Genomic DNA, 24,557 nt, shown 5'->3' on the forward strand with positions numbered 1-24,557 from the left:
TGATTATAATTTCAGTTTAAAATAAAAGGGAATATGTGTTCATTATGTTGGATAAATTGGAGATCTAACTTGCCTGCCAGCAAAGCCACCTTTGCTGGCACTTGACCAGTTGGTGAAATTCAGTGCTGTATGGCTTTTTCCCTTCCATTGTGCTTGCAGAAACACTCAGAGCAATCATCAAGCACTGAGTCAGTTGGTTTCTGTTGCTTTATTTAAAAAAGGCACAAACCAACCAAGCCATTTTTCAGTTTGCTCTGTTTTTCAAGATGATTCTTTGAAGTTTTTGAACAGCTGATGCGAGAAATATGGGACTGCCATTGTGGCCCCGACTTGGCTGACTAACATACCCTTCTAGGAAAAAAGAACAGCACACTGAAATTGCAAAAGAAAAGAAAATTAATCAAAATGTTTAACCCCAGCAGTGCAGGAAAATATTTAACCCCAGAAGTGTTTAACACCCATAGCTGCAGTTATAGCAAAATGAACAGAGCCTGCACCCCATCACAAATTGACACAGCCTGCCCTCAGAGTCAGGTTGCCAAATCCCCCTGGTTCTGGTTTACTGTCCTGACAGCAAAGGTAATTCCCACCTTGTTTATAATGAAAATCCATTCATAAGTGCAAACTTAGGTACTCCTCAAATTTGTGGCACTTCCCTGTGAAATTACCTCATTTTACAAAGCAGATGACTCAGATCAAGAGCTTTCTTAAGGGCCACTAAGAAACAGATCTGTGCTTCCAAAAAAATCTGCTTTTTCATTAAGTGTAGTTCAGGAAGCCAATCATTGCCTGCTTCTGTGGTTTGCCCATCACAGATGGCAGGAGGCACATTTGGGACCATTAATAGCAGAAGCTGTCAGCAATTCCTTTAATGATATAACCACACTGCCTCCTCTAAACAGAAAATAACATGATTTGTGTAGCAAAAACTATTGCTCAGTGATAGGGACATCATCATCTGTCATCTCTGCTTGTTTTGTTTCTAAGGGAGCTAATCAGGAAACTGGCAGTGCTGTAAACTGCCACTGACCACCAGTTGCCCCCTCAGAGGCAAACACGGTGCAGAGCCAGTGTTTGTTTTCCCTGTGACTGATCAGTTCCTCTGAAACGCCTGCAAGTGACAGCCCTGCTTCAGTCAGAGGGATTTTCAAGCCCTTAGAGGATGCTGCAGTTGTCCTGTTCCACAGGGTTGGCTCTGGGATGTTGTAACTCAGGTTTATTTATTTGAACACCATTCTAGACCTGTGGTATTTTTGGGGTCTCCTGTGGCAAGAAGGAAATGATGAATCTGGCTCCATGTTCTTAAAAGGTTAATTTATTATTTTATGATATTATATTAAAGAATACTATACTAAAACTATACTAAAGAATAGAGAAAAGATTCAGAAGGCTTAACAAGATACTAATGAAAAATTCATGACCTCTTCTAGAGTCCTGACACAGCTGGTTGTGATTGGTCATTGAGTAAAAACAATTCACATGTTGGATAAACAATCTCCAACCACTTTCCAAAGCAGCAAAACACAGGAGAAGCAAATGAGATAATATTGTTTTCATTTCTCTCTGAGGCTTCTCAGCTTCCCAGGAGAGAAATCCTGGCAAAGGGATTTTTCAGAAAATATGAATGTGATGTAGACCTTCCCATTTCACTTGCCAGACTCACAGTGTGGCTTCAGCTCTTTCGTGGTTTCTTGGTTTCAAAAGACAGGAGTCTGCTAAGGAAGGCAGGAGCCTCCCCTGAAATGAAGAATGTGAACCCTCCCCACCCCTCCCAATTGTTATACATTTTAAATTAAGGGGCTCTCAGGCAAAAAATATGGGAGTAGGAAATAACAGTTCTTTAATAGGGAAGAAAAAGAAAAGGATAAAATAAACAGTGCAATACACTAGAGCAACACTGACAGAGTCAGAACTCAGCCTGACACCCTGTGGGTCAGGGTGTTGGTGGCAGTCCCGTTGGAAATGTGGCTGCAGCCCTCCTGCAGTGTCAGGGGTGGTTCTGCTGGAGCAGGGATCCTGTAGAAAGGTGAAGTGTTCCTCTGAAGATCCAGGGGAAGAAAAAGAAGCAGGTGTTCCTCTGGGGAATCCAGTGCAGAAGCCATGCAGTTATTCCAGAAGCTCCAGATTATATCTGGGTAGCAATGCTTGGCTCCTCCCTCTGGGCTCACATCTCCCAATGGGATGTTCTAGTTCTTATCAGCCATGCAGTGACATTCAATAGTCTGTTATCAGCAATGTCCCCTCCCAGGGAGGTGTGAATGTGGTCACTCAAAGAGAGAGATAAGGCAAACTGCCCACTTGACAAAGGTGATCTGCCAAACAGATGGGAATGGAAAACATCTTGCCTTGCAGCCTGGAACACATGCCATGTCCTGGATATAGTTCTGGACTCTTGGATTGTTCATGGATTTCCTGACTCATTTTTTATTCTCCATCACATGCCTGATGCTAATGGGGGAAATGGTTTGCCAGGTAAAGCTTTAATCTTTCCCTGATCACAGGCAGGTCAGTGAGACCATCAAGGGGCTTTGCATTTGTTCCCTTTTTGTTTCCATGAATCATTAGCAAGGATTTGCCAATGTTTTCAGCTTGCTCTGTACCTTGAACTTCTATTGAGGTTGTAGGAAGTACCAGCAAGGGAAGCTGCCCACCTTCACAGTCATACCCTTTTGTCCCTGAATTCATGTTTGTCTTGTTCCCCCCTGATAGGCAGCACTGCCTATAAAACTCTCTGCACAGCCTTAGGCAAAAGGTACAAAAGGTTCTGGCAGGGAGGAGAACATCAATGATGATACCTCACTTCTTATTTTGTAGTTGAATCTGCTGGGTTTGTTTCATATTGTTTCCTCTTATCTGAATTTATTTTTATAGCATGTTTGCTTTTCCAGTTGACATAATATTTTCTTGATTCATATTCCTTAATCCTTTGTCATCTTCCTCTTATTTATATTCATCTCCCTTTTCTCCGTATTTGTTCTCTTTCCCTTCCTCTGATTATTTTGCCATAGTTCAATTCCCTGGCTTTTCTTCTGTTTTCCTCCCTTTGTGAGGCACCAGCCACTCCTGGCTGTGACCCAGCCCCACGGAGGGACCCCTGTGTGACAGTGACACCTCCCAGGGGTGACAGGGGCCAGCTGAGTGAGATGGAATGGGAGCAGTCCTGGCAGGCTGCTGAAAGCCTGCGTGCAGGGCAGGGGCTGCCATTTGGATGGATTTGCTCCAAGGGGAGGATGGGGCTGTCCAGCTGTTAAGAGTCTTAACTTGCAGCACAGATGACAGACTTAAGACAAGCCCTGAGGAGTGTGGCTTTGAAATTTAATAACATAAGAAGAAAAATATTCCACACTTCACTAGCAAATCTAATGCTACACACTGAAAGCATTATGAAGCAAATTTTTTTTTATTTTATTTTGCTTTTTTTTTAGCAGAAGGAAGAGAGCTGGTTTATGAAAGTTGATTAAGAATGTGGTTTCTCCACTGCTTCATTTTAGAAAATCATGCTGATGGCTGATGTGTGTTTCCTGGCCTGTTGTAACTTTTGAAGTGTATTAATTTTCCCTGCTGGGGAAAGTGTCATTCAGGAAGACTGGGGGAGGAGGGAGGGGGCCTGACATCCTTATTATACTGTCACATGAAGACTGCTCCTTCAGACTCTTGAAGGTCTGTGTCTCTGGAAGAGTGACAGCCTAATAGGTTCTATTCTTAAATTATAAGTATCCTTGATAGTGCACCAAGCAATTTATCTTTAAAATAAAAAGTGGAAAAAGTTCTGCTGATACATAGTTGCAGAAACTGGGAAGCAGCTGAATAAAATTGAATTTCTCCTATCTTGCAGAAATATAAACACAGAGTATTGGCATGCTTGTCTCTAAGCACCTGTATCTTCACAGATAGGACCAGATGTAATTACCAGCTTACAATGAATTTCATTCCCATCACAGAGTCTGGAGTCAGGAGTATCATATGCTCCCAAGGCTGCAAGCAACTGCAGTATTTCCAGTGGGAATGATGACTTTTGATGACATGATCCATTGTGGCATGAAATAAGTTCACACTGTTGCTTGTACCTGGGTGAAGCTCAAGCAAGATTTAATAACATAGAAATAAATCAAATAGGAGCCCTATATTTATTCTCCTTCAGGTTCTAAGATCAGAAATCTGGAGCTCAACAGTAGTGGGAACAGAGAGAGCTGACTTGGAGGACTTGATTTTGGTATTTGCCTCTGATGTCAAAATTTTGGAATGCAGCCCTAGGTGAGAATGCAGGGAAAGATTCATGTGTGGATTTCAGAGAGTAACAGATAAGCTGCATAAGCATATAAGAAGCAAAAGCTTGCCTAGTGCAGGGAATTTGCATGACCAGTTCAGCTTGGCAGTGAATTACCTGTTCTGCTAAATGAGTAACTCCTCCTTGGAAGTATTGCTGACTTCCCAGGCTGGCCCCAGACTGTGCAAACAGGCAACAGAAATGCAGCTCAAATTCAGTCACACACAGACAGGATGAGAAAGTCACTATTCACTATTCTTTAAACTACTTGGATGTGTTCACAGCATTGCCTTGGCTTTGTTTTGTCTTGAAGTCACAGAAGAGATGGGAGGGAAATGGAATGCTGGCACATGAAGTGATGGCAAGAGCATATGGCAAACCCATGCACAGTTCATCTCAGGGTATCATTGTGCTTACTTAGAAAGCTGCTTTTCCCAGCTCTGGAAATTCTGCTTAGCTGCTTTTCTAATGCTTAGTTCCTGTCAGCAGAAATGCAGTTTCTCATTCCACTCCAGAAATGCAAGGCAGTGGGAATTACCCATTGTCTCTGGAGGATTCCCAGTGCTCTGTCATCCATGGGTGATTCCAGGGACTGTCATTTGGTTCTTTCTTCTCCCTTTCCCTGTGGCACATTCCCTGGGCTGTTCCCAGGCACAGGGTCAGCAGAGCACTCTCTGCTTCTGCAAGTGGCTGATGGTGTGAGCCCTGAACCTGTAACATTTCAGTCTGATACCACCCATAGCTCACAGATTCCATAATTCCTCTGCTGCTGCTGCTCACTCCAAATCTTCTTCCATGCTGGTGATTTTCACACAGCAGATAGAGGGAGAAAAGAGGGAAGAGATGGGATAGGTGATCACACCATGGACAGCAGCTACACCGTTCAAAATACAAAAGCAGTGAGCAATGACATTCCTATTTTCACTGCTCCCTACCCAGTGAGTCCCACAGGCAGCAAAAGAAATTACACCAAGGATTTGGGGTCCATTTTGGGTCCACCTCCACAGAGCTTGCCCTGTTCCCCCTCCACTTTCCACCTGGTTGTTTTGAACCAGTCAGTTGCTCCTCCTACAAACACTTATCAACTACACTTTCTCTTTTTTTCCTGTTTAATTGCTTAAAATTTTTTGACATCCTTAGGTGTTAGGTGTTCACAGCCACAATGTTGTGGGGCATCCACCAAGAAAAAAATAGCTGGTTTCATCCAGTAAGGGATTTCTCCCTTTGCAGTCCTGCCTCTCTTCTTGCTGTGTCCTGCTCAGCCCCCAGGTAGCCTCAACTCACTTAATCATGGTTTATTTTTTTAATATTGCCTGTATTTTGGTTTTTTTCACTAGTGAGAGAGCAAGCCCAATTACACCCAGGTTCATATGAGATGGTTTCAGGTTTGTATGCTTGCCTTTGCTATAAAACCACAGTGAGCTGAAGTTTAAGAAACAATCATTGCTGTAGATGAACAAATCTCTACTCAGGCTGCATTTCTGTTAATTATAGAAATATTCAAATTTCAAACTTAGCAGGACTTTTAAACAGTCTGGAATCAGTTCTCAGATAAATCTGACTTTGAAACAAGGAATCTTCTCTCTTTGTGTGGGGCAGATTAGCAAGATGCAGCTAATATCAATAAATAATATAAAGCTGCAGGGGCCATAATCTGTTTTCAGAGCACCTAAAGCTTGCAACTTGAGGACAGCAAAAAGGGGTCATTGGTTTCCTTCAGAGAGAAGTGAAAAACTTCAGTTAATCATGTGTGCATTCATGATACACTCAGAGAGGCAGTGAGTACAATTACCTCTAAAAGGGAATTCTACTTCTCCATTGGTAAGCTTTTCATCTTTGCCACACATAGTGATGTTCATTTTCACTAAATAATTAATCCAAATACAGAACAAGTTACCAATAAAATCAAGATTGAAATCCAATTGTGCAGAAGACAAATAGGTATATGAGTTCCATATACAGGCAGTGGAGGATGCTAATAATTTGTAATATGCCTGGGTCTTTCAGGGGAATTAAAGTCTTACTCTACACATCCTGTTGAGGCAGCTGGAGTGATGGGAACTGATCCATGTAGCACAAAGAGAATTTCAAAAGGAGATGTTCTGAGAAACAGATTCAAGTTCTAATCCTGAATGTGCCATTGACTTCTTCTGTTCGTGCAGATCCAATACTCTATCGTTTCTGCTGACTTAAGTATTTGAATTATTGATATTTGGTACTAAGGGAAAATGTGATTTTAATTTTTAAGTAGAATCTCTCTTTAGCATCCTAAACAATGGAGTTCAGTCTGTGTGGGCTTCTCTTTTGTTTTTTTTTCCCCTGGTTTCCTTAATTGAGGAGAGATTCTACCCTTCTGTCTAAAACTTTACACTTAAGGATTCCATCTTTCCTTAAATGTATCAGTGCATCCCATACAGGCCAGAGGCACGTGCAGAAGTTCTGTGGTGTTGTGCACAGGATGGCTTGATTACAAATGCTTCTTCCTCCTGTATCTCAGTTTCTAAATTCCATTTCAAAGGTTTCTGGGAAGCTTTTCCCAGTATTGATGCTGCCCACAGCCCCCTCAGCCCCAGTGCCTGCAAACAGAGGGAGGAGTATCTGTGATGCCATGGTGGGCGTGCATAAACCAGCCTGTGTTCAGTATCCAACAATTTCATTAATTTCATTAGCAAATTAAATCCTGTTGCATTAAATAATTAAGTGGATTAAGGGATGCCCTCCCCAGTTGTTCAGTCACCACCACATGAGTGTGTTTTAATAAAGTCCTGGAGCTGTTTTGTCTCTGGCAACTGATTGTTAGTTAATGCACTCTTGCCATAATTGCTTTTTAATACAGTGGATTAGAAGATTATCTTTAAATTAAACTGTATTTCTAACAGTAAAAGGAATCACATGAATTATATGTTAATCAGTAGATTCTAAGAGTTACATTATTTTCTCATACTAGGTATTACAAATAGTTCATCTGTAAGACCTCAGATTTAATCATTATTTTCCCATGATCTATTGTGATGCAAAACCAAAATTGTAAGAAACAAACTACTCCAACAGTAGGGATAGAGAAACAGATAATATCAAATTATTTCTAGTCATTATCATCTGTCTGTTGGAATTCTCATCCTTGTTATCCCAGACATACTAGCTCAGGAATAGCTGCAGTAAATACAGGAACTAGGATTTTCCTTAGGCTGGATCCCTTCTTGGAACTTCTGTTTCTTTCCTACTTGATTTCCAGCTTCAAGGCAGCAAAGTCCTTTGTTTGTTTGTTTGTTTGTGGTCTAGGACAGGGCAGTGGTTCATCTTTCCAAGGCAGCATTGCTCACGGGATGGGACTGGGGCAGTTTTAGTTCCCTAGGGGTATTAACTAGAAATATAATTGAGGGCTGGGTGCCAAATGCAAAGAGCTTTCAGCAGAAGCTCAGACCTTGGTTCCCCAAGTAATTCTGAAAGCCTGAGTTGTACTCCAGGAATGAGCTTGGAGTGAAGGTAAAGGTGGTGGCACAGCAGCTGCCTACAGAGGTGTTGGGCTGAAACAAGAACAATCAGTTTGATACAAGAGGCGTTTTCCCCCTCTCTCTGCCTTCTGACTCATTGCTGACACATCTCTACCTGTGACTCCACTGCAGCGTCTGTGCTGTTCAAATGTCTGAATTTGCAGCAAGTCCCATGAAAGGCTCTTCTCTCAACAGCCATTACCAAGAGCAGGAAGAACATTTAACATTATATTTGACATCAGTTTGGTTTCAATTGATCCCATTCAAGTCTTTGTGTTCTGCAGAAAGCATCAATATTTGGGTTGTTGAGCTTTTGGGTGTAAAAGCTGCTGGGTGAATCAGGAAATGAGACATTGAAAGCCAAACAGGTGGAATGGAGAGGATGAAATACCTAAAGGAATAAGATGTCTTGGGAGAAAGAATTTTGAATTGGTGTGACTGGAGAACGGAGACCTTTGAAAGGGGTGCAGTGAGAAGCTAAAAGTGATTCACTACAGACAACAGGGAAGAAGTGCTGAAATTATGTTTATCTGGGATGCTTTGATAAGAAAATAATTGAAGCTGATACTGAGGTTTTTCACCTCAGTATCTTGACCTCAGTATATATTTCTTTTATTGCTCATATATGAATATGGAGTTCTGGAGAAGGCTCCATCACAAGCTATTTGGGTTATTTGGGATAAGACTGAGGCAGACCAGAAGCCTGGCTTGGAGAGAGTTTTCATGCTGGTTTTCCCAGAGAATATTTCATTTGAGCTCTGCTTTCATGCATTCCTTGATTTTACAAGCAGAAATGAGAACAAAGAAACAAACCCTTTAAAATGGAGCTCATCAGGCCAGATTTCGGTGTTGGCAGAATGGGCATCTGCTACTGCATTTGTATCTGATGTTAAAACCTTGGGCTTTAGCCAGTGAGCAGCAGTTTATGACCATCCTGGATGGAGTTCAGAGCTATGCTAAGTGGTTCCATTTGAAAGACATTTTTCAATTACAGAAAAACAATTTGGTGAAGAGGTTCTGTTCAGAAGTACTTGCTGAAACTCCATTTATGCAGCCTGGCATGGTTTTTGGTTATGTGGCTAAAGCTGTTGTGAAACCAGACCAACTCCCTGGCAAATGTATTACATAAAGAAATCAGCGACTGAGTCTGAATCAAACTTGTGGAGATCCATTTACATGGACAGACAGACAGATAGATGGATAATGAGACTCAGAGAGAGGCTGGAAATGAAAGTGGAGCCTGGCTTTTCCCTTCAGTAGTTGCTGCAATCAGAAATTCAGTGCAGCATTTCCAGCTTTTGAGAAACTCTAGGACCAGACAGGAGCCCCATTTTAAAACAAATACCATTTATTGAAGCTGCATCCATTTGCAGCTTTAACTCAAATATCTGACTCACTCACAGTAGAAAGAAAGAACAGACACAATTGTCTGATGGAAATTTCAAATTAATTTAATTGTGGGGGTTATTAGAAGTTAAAAACATTAACAATGTTAGGGAACCATCTGAGTGTACAGATGAAAGAGATCTGTGTCCATAGGGATAGAATCACAGGAGTACAAGGTAATACTTAGAGAAAAAGCTCTCCCAATGTGGAGCAACACAACCTAACTCCAGCTTTCCCTGTACACAAAATAACATCTGGGATTCTGCCCTAACATCATTGTTTGAATTCTTTGTGTATAAATGAAGAAGAAAGACAAAGCTGATGTTTCTTTGGTGAGACAACTACTCTGTCCCACCATGGGGCCAAAGCTTTTCTTGGCCAGGGCCTGGGTCTGTGCTGGCCCAAAACACGTGGCACTGTGAGAGTAAGACTCATGTTCTGACAAGGAAAATTGTGCCTGGTAACAGCTCAGGTTAATTCCTATAATTCCTCACAGGACTATGTCAGGACAGTATTATTAAGCAACTTACTAATTAAGAATAATACAGAAGGCATTTAAAATTTTGTGGAGGATGGAATTTCTAAGTGATTTTCCATAATATCATTTTTTGACTCATCAGGATAGTCGTGTAGATGATTTAGTAATCCAGGAGTTCCAGGAGCCTGCCTGTGTTGGTATGCTGGTTAGAAAGCTAAATGACAAAGATTTTATTTGGAAATGGTCAAAAGAACATGTAAATCACAAAAAAAACAAGTTCAAACCAGTGCTTCAAGTTGGAAATGTGTCAGGAGAAGAGCAGGTTTAGTGGGGAAAGGATGGGATGGATGGATGACGGATGGATGATGGATGGATGGATGGATGGATGGATGGATGGATGGATGGATGGATGGATGGATGGATGATGGATGGATGGATGGATGGATGGATGGATGGATGGATGGATGGATGGATGGATGATGATGGATGGATGGATGGATGGATGGATGGATGGATGGATGGATGGATGGATGGATGATGGATGGGGAATGGATGGGGATGGATGGTGGATGGATGGATGGATGATGGATGGATGGATGGATGGATGGATGATGGATGGATGGATGGATGGATGGATGGATGGATGGATGGATGGATGGATGGATGGATGGATGGATGATGGATGGATGGATGGATGGATGGATGGATGGATGGATGGATGGATGGATGGATGGATGGATGGCCATGGGACCACCTGAGGCACAAGTGTGGAAGAAGAAGGAGTGTGGAGTAAAGAACTGGATGGGTGTAGAAGAGAACATAGAAGAACCAGGCTAGACTGAGAACAACATCTGCAGGTAGGTGCTGAGCTTCAGTACAAGAGGAAGGAAAATTATTGCTGGAAAGGGAAAAGAGCTATTAGAGCAAAGCCTGTGTTTCAAAAGAAAGGGAAAATAGCAAAGCATTCACCAGCTTTTTGGGTAAATCAGGAGGAGACAGGGAGGTTGCAGAAAATTGCATATTTAGATATGAAAGCTATGCATTGGGATTTGCATTCAATTCTTCTCAGATCTTACAAGCTAGAATTACCTCCTATCATTGCAGGTTTGCCAAAATATAAAAGCAATGAGAAAAGATAATATGGTGGTGGAGCAGAATTGCAGTCTTCCTTCTTTTGGAGACCATGACAGCCTAAGTATTAGCCAGAGTCATCCAGCAGATGAGAAGGGTGAATGCCTCTATCTGACAGGGTTGCTTTGGTAACCTGGATTTCAAAGAAAATAATTTAAACTACTCATGCCTATGCAGTCCTAGGAAGGGGATGGATTGGAGTTAAAAATCCCCTGCACCACAATTTTTGTGTGCAACTGGCTCTGTGAGCACAGGAAAGAGCAACTAACATCTCCAAGCAATCAGTAGGATTGCAAATGGCAAGTTCAAGGAAAAGGAATACAGTTCAAGGGGTTCACAGTTAGGTTTTATATCTTAATCTAATATATCAGAAACTACTTGGGTCTAGCAGGACATTTTAATTTTGGAAACCATTGCACGTCATGGACTTAGGCTTGAAAGAGCAGCTGGTCTGCAGGGTCTGAGACAAACTCATTCATACTTGACCTATGCTGCCTTCTCAGGCAAGGGATGAATAATCCATAAAGAATTAGAGATATTTTTTGACTGTGAATAAAAGTAGCAATATCCCAGTCAGTCCAGGCCAGCGAGTGAAACACAATTCATATCTTTCAGACACTAAAACATAGGAGTCAAAAGCGTTAACCCTGCTGAAAACCTTGGCAAGGAGCTGCCTTCAAAGCACCATAAATCTGCAAAGGGACTGAAGTACCCTACAAGTACCTTTGTTGTTTATTTAACTATCACTTAGCTGTAGTATTACAAGATATTCTGTGTACACTCAAAACCATCAGAGCTGTGTTAGCTGAGGATTTCTTTCAGCACTCTCTAGCTGTGTCCCATTTCCTCAGCACAGGTTTTTGTGGATGCTGTCCAGCAGTTCAGCATCAGTGCCATAAATGCCGTGGTGACAGCATTTGTTATTTGTTACCCCCACAGCAGCAGCATTGCAGGCAGGAGCAGCCAGCCCACACTCCCTGCCCAGCCTTGGCCGTGCCCTGAGGACAGCTCAGGGGCGCTTGGCAGCCCAAGGGGTGACACTGTGTGTTATCCCCCAAGGTTCATTCAATCCCTGGTGTGCACACAGAGCCAGGGGATCTGCTGCTGCCTCACACCACTTCTAAAGTCCCTTCCAACCCATTCTGTGATTATTTATGATGTTTTTCAAGATGCCCAGAGGCTCCACTGGACAAGCTGTAGGAGTTCCCACTCCAGTCAGCCTAAAGAGATGGCTGAACAAAGTGGTGATTCGGGTTTCTGATGCACATGGAGAGCTGAGGCCCAGGGAAATTAAACAAACTGTGCTGTTGGGCTGCAAGGCTCTTATTGGAACTGATCTCCAAACTTGTCCTACCTCTACCTCAGCCACAGCTCTGTTGATTCTCCAGTAATGTCCTTGTGGGGTGTTCGTGGATTCACACAAAAAAAAGTTATTAGGTTCCTGCAGCACATGTTCTTTAGCAATTAAAGCACTAAAGACCTAAATTTTTGTTCTCCTCTCTGTGAGCAGAAACTCTTGGAGCATCAATACAGTCACTTAAAGCTACACAACATTCATCCATCATTCCTGGTGGCTTATCTGACTCACAGAAGTACATGCTTTGCTTATCACACTTTGTTTTTGGAATGGGATTTCCTAAATCCATCACCCATGTGGCACTGTGTCACACCATGAGATCAACTGGGCTGTTGGTAGCAACAGCACCCAGATCTGGGGGCTATAAAACCTTTTTTAACAGCTCTTCATTTATTTTTCTCTGTATCCAAGTATCCCAGGGTAATTATTTGCCCCAGGAACACTTCACTGTCACTTATGGGACAACAGCCAAGCAGGAGCAGGATTACAGATGCTCTCATCTCTGTAAAGGGAGTGCCATAAACAGTTAAAGACCAGGGACTGTTCTGGTCTGATTTACTCTTATTCTGCTTCTCTCAGTTTCATTTTAATATTGAATCTAAGGAGTTTTGCATTACAGAAAACTCACTGCCCACCAAGCTCATCTGCTCCATGAGTATACCCAAAGACAAAAGGGTCCTGGCACAGAAGGGTTTATTTTAAGCAGATGACTTTCACCTACACCTGTCACTGAGTAATTGTTACACCTACTACAGCTCCCCTCTGGGAAAAAGAAAAAAAAAAAAAAAGGAAAAAAGTCACAGAAGAAAGTTTAAGAAAACACTATATAAGCTTTGTAAAATATAAAGACATAAAGGCTTCGTTTTACTTGGTGTAGAACTCCATGGTTAGTGAGGCAGCTAACCTCTGCCATAGATTTATGCCAGCAGCATTTTCTGGCATGGAACTCTGAGGGCATAAAAGCTCAGGATCTCCCAGTAGTGTGAGGCTAATGATGAAAGTGTGTGTGAAGGTAATCACAGGAACAGCCTGAACAGGGGAGCACCCACCTCTCTCACAGGTGTTCTGACAGCCTGATATTAAAGACCTGCAAGTGTCAGAAGATGTAGGAAATCAAGTGGCCTCTCTGACAGATTTTACAGCACAGTGTTTGTGCTGTCAAGGCAGTGAATATGACAACCTGAGGAATGACAGTAATAGGAATGTTTTTAAGGGAACAGCTGAACAAAGATGCCACTGTTGACAATAACATGCTTAAGTTAAAGGGAGACTCTTGGAGCTTGTATTGGAGAAGTTATTATTAAGCCCAGTTTTCTACTTCAGGGTTTTTGTTTTGTTTTCAGTCTTCCTGTGTGTTTGTCTGTCTGGTTTTACTACCATAGTGAAATACTATTTAGTTGTACTGTGGAAGAAAGATAAAAGCCACTCTGCAGCGCTGCTTCACCTGTATCATTGTCATAGCGTAGGCAACATCTGAAGGCTGCACTGATTAAGATTTAAAATCTCCAATTTTTTTTCCTCTGGCAAGTTTTACAAATGAACAAAAAAACCCAACTTGATTTGGGAGAGCTGAAGTTTGAGATGAAGAGTGGCATTGAGCCCCATCTATCTGACCACCTGAAAATGAGATCATTTGCTCGAGCTAGCCATGGGGTGAATGGAGAGTGCAGGTGTGCAGAGCACATTTTATGCCACTCATCTCTCTCCAGTCACCAGAGAAGATGCCCAGACAGCTCCAACAGATGGGACACTGCACAGTCAGGAGGGGAACCTCAGGCTAAGCTGGAGGCACAAACCAAGCCTGGCTTTCCCAGCCACCTCAGCAGGGCTTTAACCTTCCCCACATGAGCCTCCATGTCCCAGGAGCATCATGTAACAAAGGACTTGGCTTGACAGAAACCAGAATCCACATACATTAGATCATCCTCTAAGCTTGAAATAATAATGATAACAAGAACCTAGTTTAAGGACAAAACAGAAGTGTTTCCTGTTTATTTGCTAGGAAATAAGTATACTCATCAGTATTTCCTAGCAAATAAAAAGGAAACACTGATGAGTGCAAAAAGCTTTAGGAATCCACAATGTTTATCCAGAGCTGCTCAGGTCTGGGCTCATAAAGACACTGAACCTCTCTTTAAGGAGCATATTCAGAGGTAAAACACTTAAGCAGATAATTTGGAGGCAAATCAAAATAAATATTACCATCCCTTAAGAGCACTTTTTCTCTGAAGTAGTAGTTTTCATGACTTGCTTCAACTCTGGAAGTAAACTGAAGTTTGGCTTCTAGGTCTGTGTCCCACCTCCATCTCAGGCTTTGCTCACCTGCAGTGGTTATTAGCTGTGGTGTAAGAACTGGCTCTGGGGGTCAAGAGATTTGTATAAAAAAAAGGAAGTGCTAATTACAGTCCACTCCAATAAGCTTAGAAATATAGCAGAGACTAGTCCATTATCTCAGAGTTAATAGGGTTACAAAATGTTGACAATGCACATGATCTGCTTTGCTATCAAATGCTACTGAAATTATGGATTGTTGCCACAGCATGGGAGTTGCAGGAAATGATTAAGACTTGTGTTTAATTGAGGTCATTGCCTATGGAAATCTGGCTTTCAATGGTATTTAAACCCCTGGATAGATACATGTGCCTAGGTACATTTGCTCCGGGTTACACATCTGCCAGCAGTGCAAGTTAGGGAATTCTTTTAAAATTCCTTTGAGTTGCCTGTTTTGAACTCCTGCATGGGATTTAGTGCCACCCTGCCTGAGGTGTCTGAGGAGGAGCTGTGGAGGTCCTTCTGTAGTCAGCACACAGAGGCAGCCACCTGCTGTCCCAGAGAGGCAGGGAGCTCCTGGGAAAAGGGAATTTTCCTCTCTGGTAGCTGCAGAGGGAGCCTGGGTGAACTGAGCCCACTGTGGGATGGCAAGGTCAGATGAGATGAATCCAGAAAGAGATTACACATCTGGTCATTCCCTTGCAGTTAATGGAAAGGATGATGCATATGCTGTCCAGGGGAAAAATAAATCAGTGTTCATATCCCAGTCTCATCTCCTGTAACACAAGCATATCCATCTTATCACTTGAGAAGGGAAGGAGGATCAGGGAGGCTTTCCCTGAATGACTGCAGGCATCTCAAAGCAGGGGAAGGAGAAGGAGCAGAGGATTAATACAAAGGTTATCTTCTATTCTCTGAATGCTTGTAAAGCAGTGTTTCCATTAGTCAGAGCTATGTTCCTACACACCTGGAATTTTTCATCTCTTTATACACCACTCAACTTCACTGAATTCTTAAAAGTGAGACACACCAGTGCCTAAAACACATACAGCTGCAGCCAAGTAAGAAGTTTGGTTTTGTGCATCCAAATCTGTATTCAGGGACCTCACTTGCAGCAGAAACTAGAATAATTTTCAATTTGTGGTAACAGAAATTTTGCTGTGACTTAATTTTTCTCAGTTAGCTCATCAGTAAGTATTATTTTTCTTAATGAAAGTTTTTAGTTAATATAAGTGCAACTCTTGAAACACCAAGAAAACAGCTAATGTGTTCTGGAGACAGTGTTACTTGCAGTACAGTACTTGGCATGCTGCTTCCAATACCTAAGTTTAACAGAAGAGAAAAGCTTATTCTTCAGAACAAGATCTGAATGTGAACTGTAACCATGCTCTGGAGCATTTGCTATCACATAAAAAGTTTCTTTGCAAGCAGAGGTTCAGCTTGGCAACTCCTGCAGATAATTTTATGGTGATTTATTCCTTTTTGAAGAGCATCAGATGATACTGATCTATCCTCTTTTCCTCTGTTGCTTTCTTAAAATGTGACATTTTTGTCATGTTGTTGCCCTGAGCAGCACAAGCACAACTGCAGCAGCACCAGGACTGATGTCACCTTCTCAGGAGTTTCTCAGCCAGCCCTGTTACTGCAGCTCCCCATGGATGCAGTGTCACTCAACACCTCCCCTTTAGTGGTGACTAAAAAACCAGATGCTGCCTTTGGGGATTTTTGATTTCAGAGCAGCTTGGTGGGCCTGAGGTCCCGCACTTGGTAGCAATCCAAGGATTTTTGCCAGGATGGCTTGGTCCTCCCTCATTGGTTTTTTCCCTCAAGGTAGATTCCCCTGGAAACACAGACCTACACATGTGCCCACATACAGGTATTCTAGGTAACACTGAAAGCTAGACAAGTGCCTTTCTATTATATGCATAAAAATATTCTGTTCTGACAGACATTTTCATTTTAAAAACCCAATCCTAGACAAGAAGGTATTTTCCTTTTATTCCCAAGATTTTATTTTTAATATATTCAACATGCCTCGTTAACACATCCAGAAAGGTTTTGACATCTTGAAGACTCTGCTTCAAAAGTTTCTGCTTTAATACTTTTTGCTGTGTTTTGAAGCAACTTTAAAAATACAAAATGCTATCAAAAAGGCCAACTAAAATGTAATATAAACAAGCTCAAGTCCAGCTGAAAGGGAGCTTTACAGTAATGGCCTGGGTCTAGAAATCCTTATAAAAAGGCTTTAAGTTCTTTTATATAAAGGATTTTTTTCTATCAGATAAATGCTTTCTTTGCTCTGAGTAACTTTCTGGTGATTTCTTGCTTGAAAAAGATTTGTCAAGTTCTGAGATCTGTTTAAGCTCCAGGAATAATGCCCCTTCATCTAGGTCACAGTTCCACAGAGTAAGAAGTTAAGAGAAGTCCCCTTTTTCCATCAGCCAAACATCACTCCAGGCCTTTGCTCTTTGGAGGGAAATGCATCAGGCCACATCATCCCACTCCACACTCACTTATCAGCCAGGCCAAATCTCCACATGCAGATTTTTAAAGATGTGAATTGAATTTCTGCTAACACACTGCTTGGGTAATTTGAAGTCTTTCTGTGTTCCAGGGGAATCCCTTTCTACCTTTGTAAATTTTTACTGAATAATTTGTCTGAGAAACTTCTCTGTGCTGACTTTCCTGTTATTACCTTTCTATGATCCTTGGTCTGGGACACCTGCACCATATGGCCTTACTCAGCATAAAAAGCTGCCTTTCTGTTTGGGAGGCCTGACTGTTGCTGTCCTGCTGAAAGCCAGACAAGCAGTGAGTTTGCTCACTGTGAGACCTTAGAGTGCTGTGAGTCCTTGCTGCAGTAGTGGCTGTGTTTGTGGTGTGCTGATCCTGCCTCGTTTGGGAACGTGATTGCACTGATGTCAGTGACTTCACATGCACACTGTGAGTCACAAGCCTAAGTGCACTCTGAGATGAGCTAATTTTCCCTAATATGCTTTGCCAAATCTATGGCTATTTAAATACTTCTGAGAAAGGGGGGAAAAAAAGGTCTCTGGAGAGAATGACAAAAGAATTTTATTTTGGTACCAGTGTATTAAACACCTGTATCAGCAGATTCTTGGATGTCTTCTCTCTTTCCCAGCTTGCCTTTTGGTCTTCATTACTGAGAATATTTAGTTAATTGCTGCAAGTGAATTACAAACTGCTCAAGATTATTCTTCTATGCCCTGACCCTTGAAAGATCTAAATAGAGTGTAAATACAAAGGGAGGAAGGAAGTCATGATTATTTCCACAAGAATATTTATGAGGTTGTACTCACATTTGAGAATGGAGGACTTATAATAATATCTAAAAAGTGCATTCCTAAGCAAAACATAGCATACAAGAAATAGTTGTTATATTTGTTGAAAGCTGTTTATAGAACAAAAAAAATTGTCCACCATCTATCATATGTTCTAATCAGTTGCCTGGTAAATAACATTCTGCTTAGTGTGACAGTAATGAAGAATTTTATCTACAGCCACTGCAATCATAGTTTGCAGCCCTTGTAAATATTCCATTTACTTTTATGTAGGCAAGCACATTAACTGTTAGGCAGATTGCTAAAGGGAGGGACTGGGTATTTTTACCTTTCACACCTCACTTGAGAGGTGCCCAATTCCTAGGAGACTCCAGGCTGAGGGATCCTGCTGAAGATGCAAATACTTGCAGCTCCAATAATGATAAAAGACCTAAATTCAGAGGGAATATAATCCATTAGGGCTGTGCAATTTGTAACATTATTGTGAAGAGACATTCCTTTTAAAAAGGGAACAGGAAAGAAAATATGTTTGATGCAATGTGTAATGTAAGGAAGTGGTAGCCTTTGGTAAGTAAGGTTCAAAAAACTCCACTTATCTTAAAATATATTCCATTGACTAACAATCATGTGCCAAAATTAAGCAAAATTCCATTCTGACTATTCTTGAACAGAGTTTAAAAGTTCTGAGTGATGACATTGGTTGAACCATTAATGTAAATCCTTAAAATATAAGTAGTTTCTTGATACCTTCCACTTTGGGTCATCTTTCTTTGGGAAAAAACCCACACAACAAAACCAGATGCTGCTCTACATGCACAGGAGAAATCAATGGATGGGATCAATATTCCCTCCACAGGTAATAAATGCTGAGAAGCATTTCTGTCTATCTAAATTGATCCTAGAGAATTCTTTAAATTGGTTCTGATGTGTATAAAAACCATTTCCCTATTGATCATAGCTTTTCTTGCTTTCTTTCTTTGATATGTTATTTCATCTCTGCCATCAGGAATGGTCTCAGGCTTCTGTATGCAGTTATGATAAACAGGATTTCTTCAATCCATGCAAGATTTTTTATTTTTAATTTAAACCCAGAAATAGCTAGGTTTGTCTTTGAAGGTGGATGTTTTGCTTATAGTTAGGCAGTGCAAGTAATTTTTAAATTGGGGAAGTTATCACATCAGAATTATCTGCAAGGAAATCTAAAGTAACTGCTGTACTTTTCCTAGAAACAACTGCCCAATTCCTGCTCCTCGACTGCTCTGTTGTCTCTGAGAGGAGGAGAGGGTTTGATCTGTCACTGTCCTTGTTGTGCCCCATTTTTGAGCAGAAGACTTCACCTGAGCTGCTGAGTCTATGGAAAATAGACTGGGAGTGAGCAAATAGTGCCAGTCATCACGAGGAATGTGCCTGGGGACCTGTAGACTTTGTGACTTTTGTTACAACAATATTTTATTAGCATTGAAGCTGTGAGACTCCTCTAGAAACATGAAGTACTGGTGGGCTAAAACAGAACTTTTCAGACTATTTGATAATGGGATGTTACAGAATGAGTAAATTAATTTGCCCAAAGAAAAGTTAAATGTTTAATGGGCATATAAAAAGGCTCACCAGTGAGCAGTGGTGAGGTTTGCTCCAAACCTGTCACAGTTTGCAGCTTTTTGGACATGTAAAGCAGTGTGTAGTGTGGTCCTGGCGAGGTTTCACTCAAAATTCACTGTACAAAGAACACAGTTATCATGGCTGTGATTTCTGTTAGGCTCTCCTGAAATATAAATTGTCAAACTGTCTTTTGACAAGTACAGGTTTTGTTCCTTTTACCCCAAGTAATTTGGAACCATCAACCCAGCAAATTAATCTTGTCTAGTTCTGTCTTCTGAAGAAATGCAGTAACAAATTAGATTGCTTCAACACGCCTGCCCTATTTTAAATTTATCCACCAGTTCAAATTAGGAGATGGATTTCATACTGATTTCACAGGAGGGGCTTTGGTTCCTTAGGATTCCTTTCCTTAGGTATGCACAGTTCCTTGCAGATGAGAAAAAGCAGGTTGCTTACTTATATCTAACACAACTGAGCCTCGCTGAATGCAGTAACTTTGCTTTTAAGTTCACATGTTTAGGTCAGTATGGACACTCCAGTAAATTTGGTGGGAGTTTTGCCAGATTCCTGCTTTTGGCACTTTATGGCTATGGTCTTTATCAAACCCATAACTTTCTGTACATTTGGAAAATGTACAAGAACAGATTTGCATACAACATAATTAATCTTAACTACCCCCTTTTTCAGAGTGGGGTATGTATCCTATAAGTAAAAAAAAAAAAAAAATTACTAAAATATTACTTTCTCTGAGGTACTAAATGATTTTAGGGTTCAGCTTTTGTCTCAAAACAATGTAGATATACAGTTTTAGTAGCAGGAATAGTTCTTCTAGAAGGGCATGGATGATTTTTATTGTTTTAAGTACAAATGTATTTCCAGCCCAAACAACAGCACTGCATTGTAATTAATCAATGCCTAAACCGAAGAGCATTGCCAGTCCAGAGACAAGAACAGAGCAGTTCTCTGTAGGACACTGGGACTGGAAACCTACAGCAGTACTGTAGGGGCAAAAAAGAGAGCTGAAATTGCAGTGATTCCCCAGAGAAAACTCAGCCTGGTCCAAGCAGAAAGGTGACTGTCCGGAGATTCCAGATTCTGGCTGCCCTGCAGCTCCTAGGTGAGGTGAGATACAGACATTTTTCATGGAAACCCTGTGTTTCACCTTCCCTGGGGGGTGATCTGGGTCTGGCTTGGCTCCACATTTCTCTGTGGATCCCCAAGGAAGGAATAAAGCCTGAGGTTTACACATGGAGGAAGCACCATCAGCCAAATACATTTTAATGCACAGCTTAGCCATTTTCTTGGCTAAGCTGTCATCCCCTCAAGGATCCCTTGCACAGAAGTTGTTTGTACCTTTAATTGGCTTTGCTACCTTTCTTTACCTTTTCCAACTCACTGCATCCCTCTTGAAGCAAGTGTCCAGATGGTCAGAGCTTATGTTATTCTAAGGACATAATAGGGGTACATCAGAAAAATTAGTACTTGTGTTTAGCACTGGGCAAGAGCAAATCAGCTGTGACTAGCACAAAGGCTGCTGCTCTAGGGTCTCTTTGTGGAGGCAATGTGCTTTGTCATCACTCCTTGTGTGCCAGGTTGAGGAAGAAGGCTGAGCTCAGGATTGGCATGGGGCCAGCCAGAGCAAAGCTTCGCTTCATCTCCCCATGTTGCCAAGTGAACCAAGAGATCCAGAGCAGGTTCTGGAAGCCCTGTGAGCTGGGGATCTAGAGGCTGTGAGATCTAGAGGTCAGAGTCTTGGAGACTTTGCATCTTCTAAGCAGACTCTATTCATTTCAATGCAAATCAGCCTAACTGCTCAGCTCAGTGAGTTTGCATAGACCAGTCCCACCTGACAGTTGGGTCAGAGGTAAGAAGAACTACCTCTCTTCAGGCTTTTATCTTCCTCCAGTGTTCTATCAAAGTGCCTTTGTTAGTGACAAGTAAGTATCCTTCATTAAAATACAGCTTTGCATCACAATTATGTAGTAGTTTTTGTTTGCTTTCCTAATTGGAAAAAAATTTTGGCAGAGCAATAAAACACAATTTGTTCCCTCTTCCCAAATTGAAACATCTCCTTTCGGAAGGAAGGAGGGAGTAAATTACATTATAATGAGCAAATGGTTATGAGCCTGTAGATCAGTGTTGATATAAAGGGTGAGGGAAATGAGATGTTGTCATTTTGTGCATTCCCCCTCGCACACATCTGCCTGTGCATCCTGCTGCTGCTGAGCCAGGAGGTGGCTGTGTCGTGGGCAGTGATACTAACACATCCTAACTCAGGGAAAACTCCTGTGGAATGGATCATCCTTCACCAGGGCTGCCAGATGAGCTCCATCCTTCCCCCAGTGAGTGCCAGTGATGGAGGCAGTGCAGGTACTACTGCACCTCCGAGCTGGCTGCTTCTTACTGACCCTCTCTGTTCTCCTCTTGGCTTTGTCGTTTCCCAGGACGGTCAGAATTCTGGCATGGACTGACAGGATGAGTGCTATGGTTTTGCTTCAGGCATGTGGCTTACCTAGCAAAGCATGCAGAAAAATGCAGGGCTGGGGCCTGCCCCTGCCCTGCTCAGCCCAAGGAGTGAATGAGCTGAAGCTTTGTCTCAGTTGTCATTCTGTCCTGCCCTTGCTTTCTGGAGTGGACAGCAGCTGTCCAGATCTTTTCTCCTGCCTGTCCCTGTCTGTAACAACTGGGTTCATTAGTGGTTTTGAGAAGCTGGAAGTGACATTAACCCCCTGCCCAGCTGTTGTGGTGTCAGGGCTGCAGGCAGAATGGCATTTGTTTGGCTGCTGGAGAAGTCATCCAGCGATTGCCTGGAGAGTCTCGCTGCAAGTGCAATCCATATGCAATGCTTCTGTCAGCAAAGACTTGCTGGAGGAGAGTTTATAATAAATATTCACATCTGCTGCTTTGGACACTCTAATCCATCCTACAGATCTTTGCTGTGTCAGGCTTTGTTCTAGATGAAGAAGCCGGGTAGTTGTAAAGGTTTGCAAATAGGGCATATTTATCATGGTTAGCTCTACTTGTTAGTTCCCTTTCTTGCACAAATATCCATGACCACACTGAGCATAAGTTGTGGTTAGATATTCTCAGTGCATTTGTAAGCTGTTTGAGGCTACGTGTTTCTTTTGATAAATGGTGAAATGAAGCCATCAGATCTTCATGAGCAGAACAGACAGCATCATTGTTATGACCAGTTTGAACAGAGGGACACTATATTCCCTGCATAAACTGTACATCATATAGGCACATCCAGGGCCCTGAAGTGTTAAAACTGGGATAAATTCCTCCATGCTCATGTCTGTTGGATAGTATGTTCCCATTGGCTATTTGGTAAATAACCTGAGTTACTAAAAATAGAAAAATATGTCCTGTTTTTCATAATCTTCCCAAAAGTTATGACCTTGGTGCCAAGTGGACTTGGTCTGCGTCAATTTCAATTATTCTTCTGCTGGTGATGTCTTTGCTTTCAGAGAGAAAATCTCAATACATAAGAAGAGCTGTAATCACTCACAGGGTGTATTGAACTTGCTCTAAATAGCAAAAAGTGTTTGACCAAGATCATTACTGACACTATAGTGATCCCATTGTTGTTAGGGCCACATCAGATTTGAAATGAATGTATTGATCTTTATTTTTTGTACATGAAACTCATGATCATTATAGTTAATTTCTAAAGGAGAATCTTTATCTGGAGGCTGGATAAGAGGCACTTCAAACATATCACTTACCAACTATTACCTCTGCTTTTATTTAAGCAGGGAGATAATAAACACATTCTGCTTCCTTAAAAGTGTTCAAAAGTGAGTCCATTTGATTTGCAAAAAAGCACATGGAAACTGAGAACTCCTTAGAACCTTTTTTAGGTTTTCTTTTATTTTTTCTACTGTTAATCCCTGTTCTATACTAAGGATTTAATTATCATTTTTTCCATAAGGATATAAGGGAGCAAGCACTCAGTACAGTTAGATGCCTGACTTTCTGGAAATTCAGCTGAAAACTCATATCCTCATGTCTTAGAGTGGTACAAGAAAAGGAGTGTCAAAAGCATGGTCTGATATTGATACCTACAGGTATTAGGAGGGCATCTACTCCTCTGGTGCTCAGTCTGTGTTTCAGAATCTGTCCCTGAACAACTGTATTTAAATATAAGTGATTGTCCTGCTCTGGTCTGCTCCACCTTGAGTATTGTGTGCACTTCTCATCACTGTAACATAAAAAAATGATTAAGCTATTAGACAGCATCCAAAGGGCAGCAAAGATGGTGAAGGGCCTTGAGGGGAAGCTGTGTGAGGAATGACTGAGGGCACTTGGTCTGTTCAGCTGGAGGAGACTGAGGGGAGACGGGTTTGCCAATCCTTTGTGAGGGGGAGTGGAGGGGCAGACACTAATCTGTGCTCTGTGGGGACCAGTGACAGGACCCCATGGAATGGCCTGAAGCTGTGTCAGGAGAGGTTTAGTTGGATATTAGGGAAAGGTTCTTCTTCCACAGGGTGGTTGGGCACTGGCACAGGCTCCCCAGGGATGGTCACGGCTCCAAACCTGACAGTTCAAAAAAGGTTTGGACAACGCTCTTGGGCACATGGTGTGACCCTTGTGGTGTCCTGTGCAGGGCCAGGAGTTGGACTCCATGATCCGTGTGGGACCCTTCCAACTGAGCAGATTCTGTCATTCTGTCTAAGTAGCCAGGCTCCTTGTGAGGAGAACATGATGTCTCCAGACTGGCCTAATTACTCCAAAATCCAATCTCATTGTTATTGATCCGTCCAACTTTCTGTTAATTTATCTCAGAAAACAGGAGTACACGCGAGTCTCATTAAAGCCAACATCTCAAAACTTCCCGTGCCGCTCTCTTGTGCAGCCTTTGCCAACCTCGATGATGCCTTTGCCGTGTGTTTCAGGTGACCTGGTGGCTCTGGCCAGCAGCGAGGGCTCCGTGAAGGTGCTGTCCCTGGCCGTGGGCCAGCTCTCCATCCTGCGCGGCCCCGGGGTCGAGGTGCGCTGCGTGCGCTTCCACAGCCAGGATTCGCTGCTGTCCGCGGGTGCCGATGGCAGGGTTTGCCTCTGGAGCTGGGCACAGTGACACACAGTGACATCGCCTTCCACGAGAGCGGTCTGACAGCAGCACTGCGCGCTTATAGCTTCCTAGCTCGTCTTTGCGCTATTCGGGGAATGTTCGCCCAAACGGAGCATTATTTAGCGTTTTATCCAAATAAACCCCTCTAGTTCTCCCTCTTCCTGCTGTCACCGCGTTTTCCCCAACGCCAAGAATCTC

General features: G+C 42.2%; 1 protein-coding gene across 1 annotated transcript in view; it reads left to right on the forward strand.

Annotated features, from left to right (window-relative positions):
- The window catches only part of SPAG16 (sperm associated antigen 16), a 379,392-nt gene extending 354,875 nt beyond the window's left edge, over nucleotides 1–24,517 (forward strand). Inside the window, exon 16 of the mRNA XM_063162650.1 lies at nucleotides 24,184–24,517. Coding sequence (XP_063018720.1) covers nucleotides 24,184–24,365 — 182 coding nt within the window. The 3' untranslated portion in view covers nucleotides 24,366–24,517. The remainder of the gene's footprint in view (nucleotides 1–24,183) is intronic.
- The last annotated feature ends 40 nt before the right edge of the window (nucleotides 24,518–24,557 follow it).

This window comes from Melospiza melodia, chromosome 8, assembly GCF_035770615.1.
Source record: "Melospiza melodia melodia isolate bMelMel2 chromosome 8, bMelMel2.pri, whole genome shotgun sequence".
NCBI lineage: Eukaryota > Metazoa > Chordata > Aves > Passeriformes > Passerellidae > Melospiza > Melospiza melodia.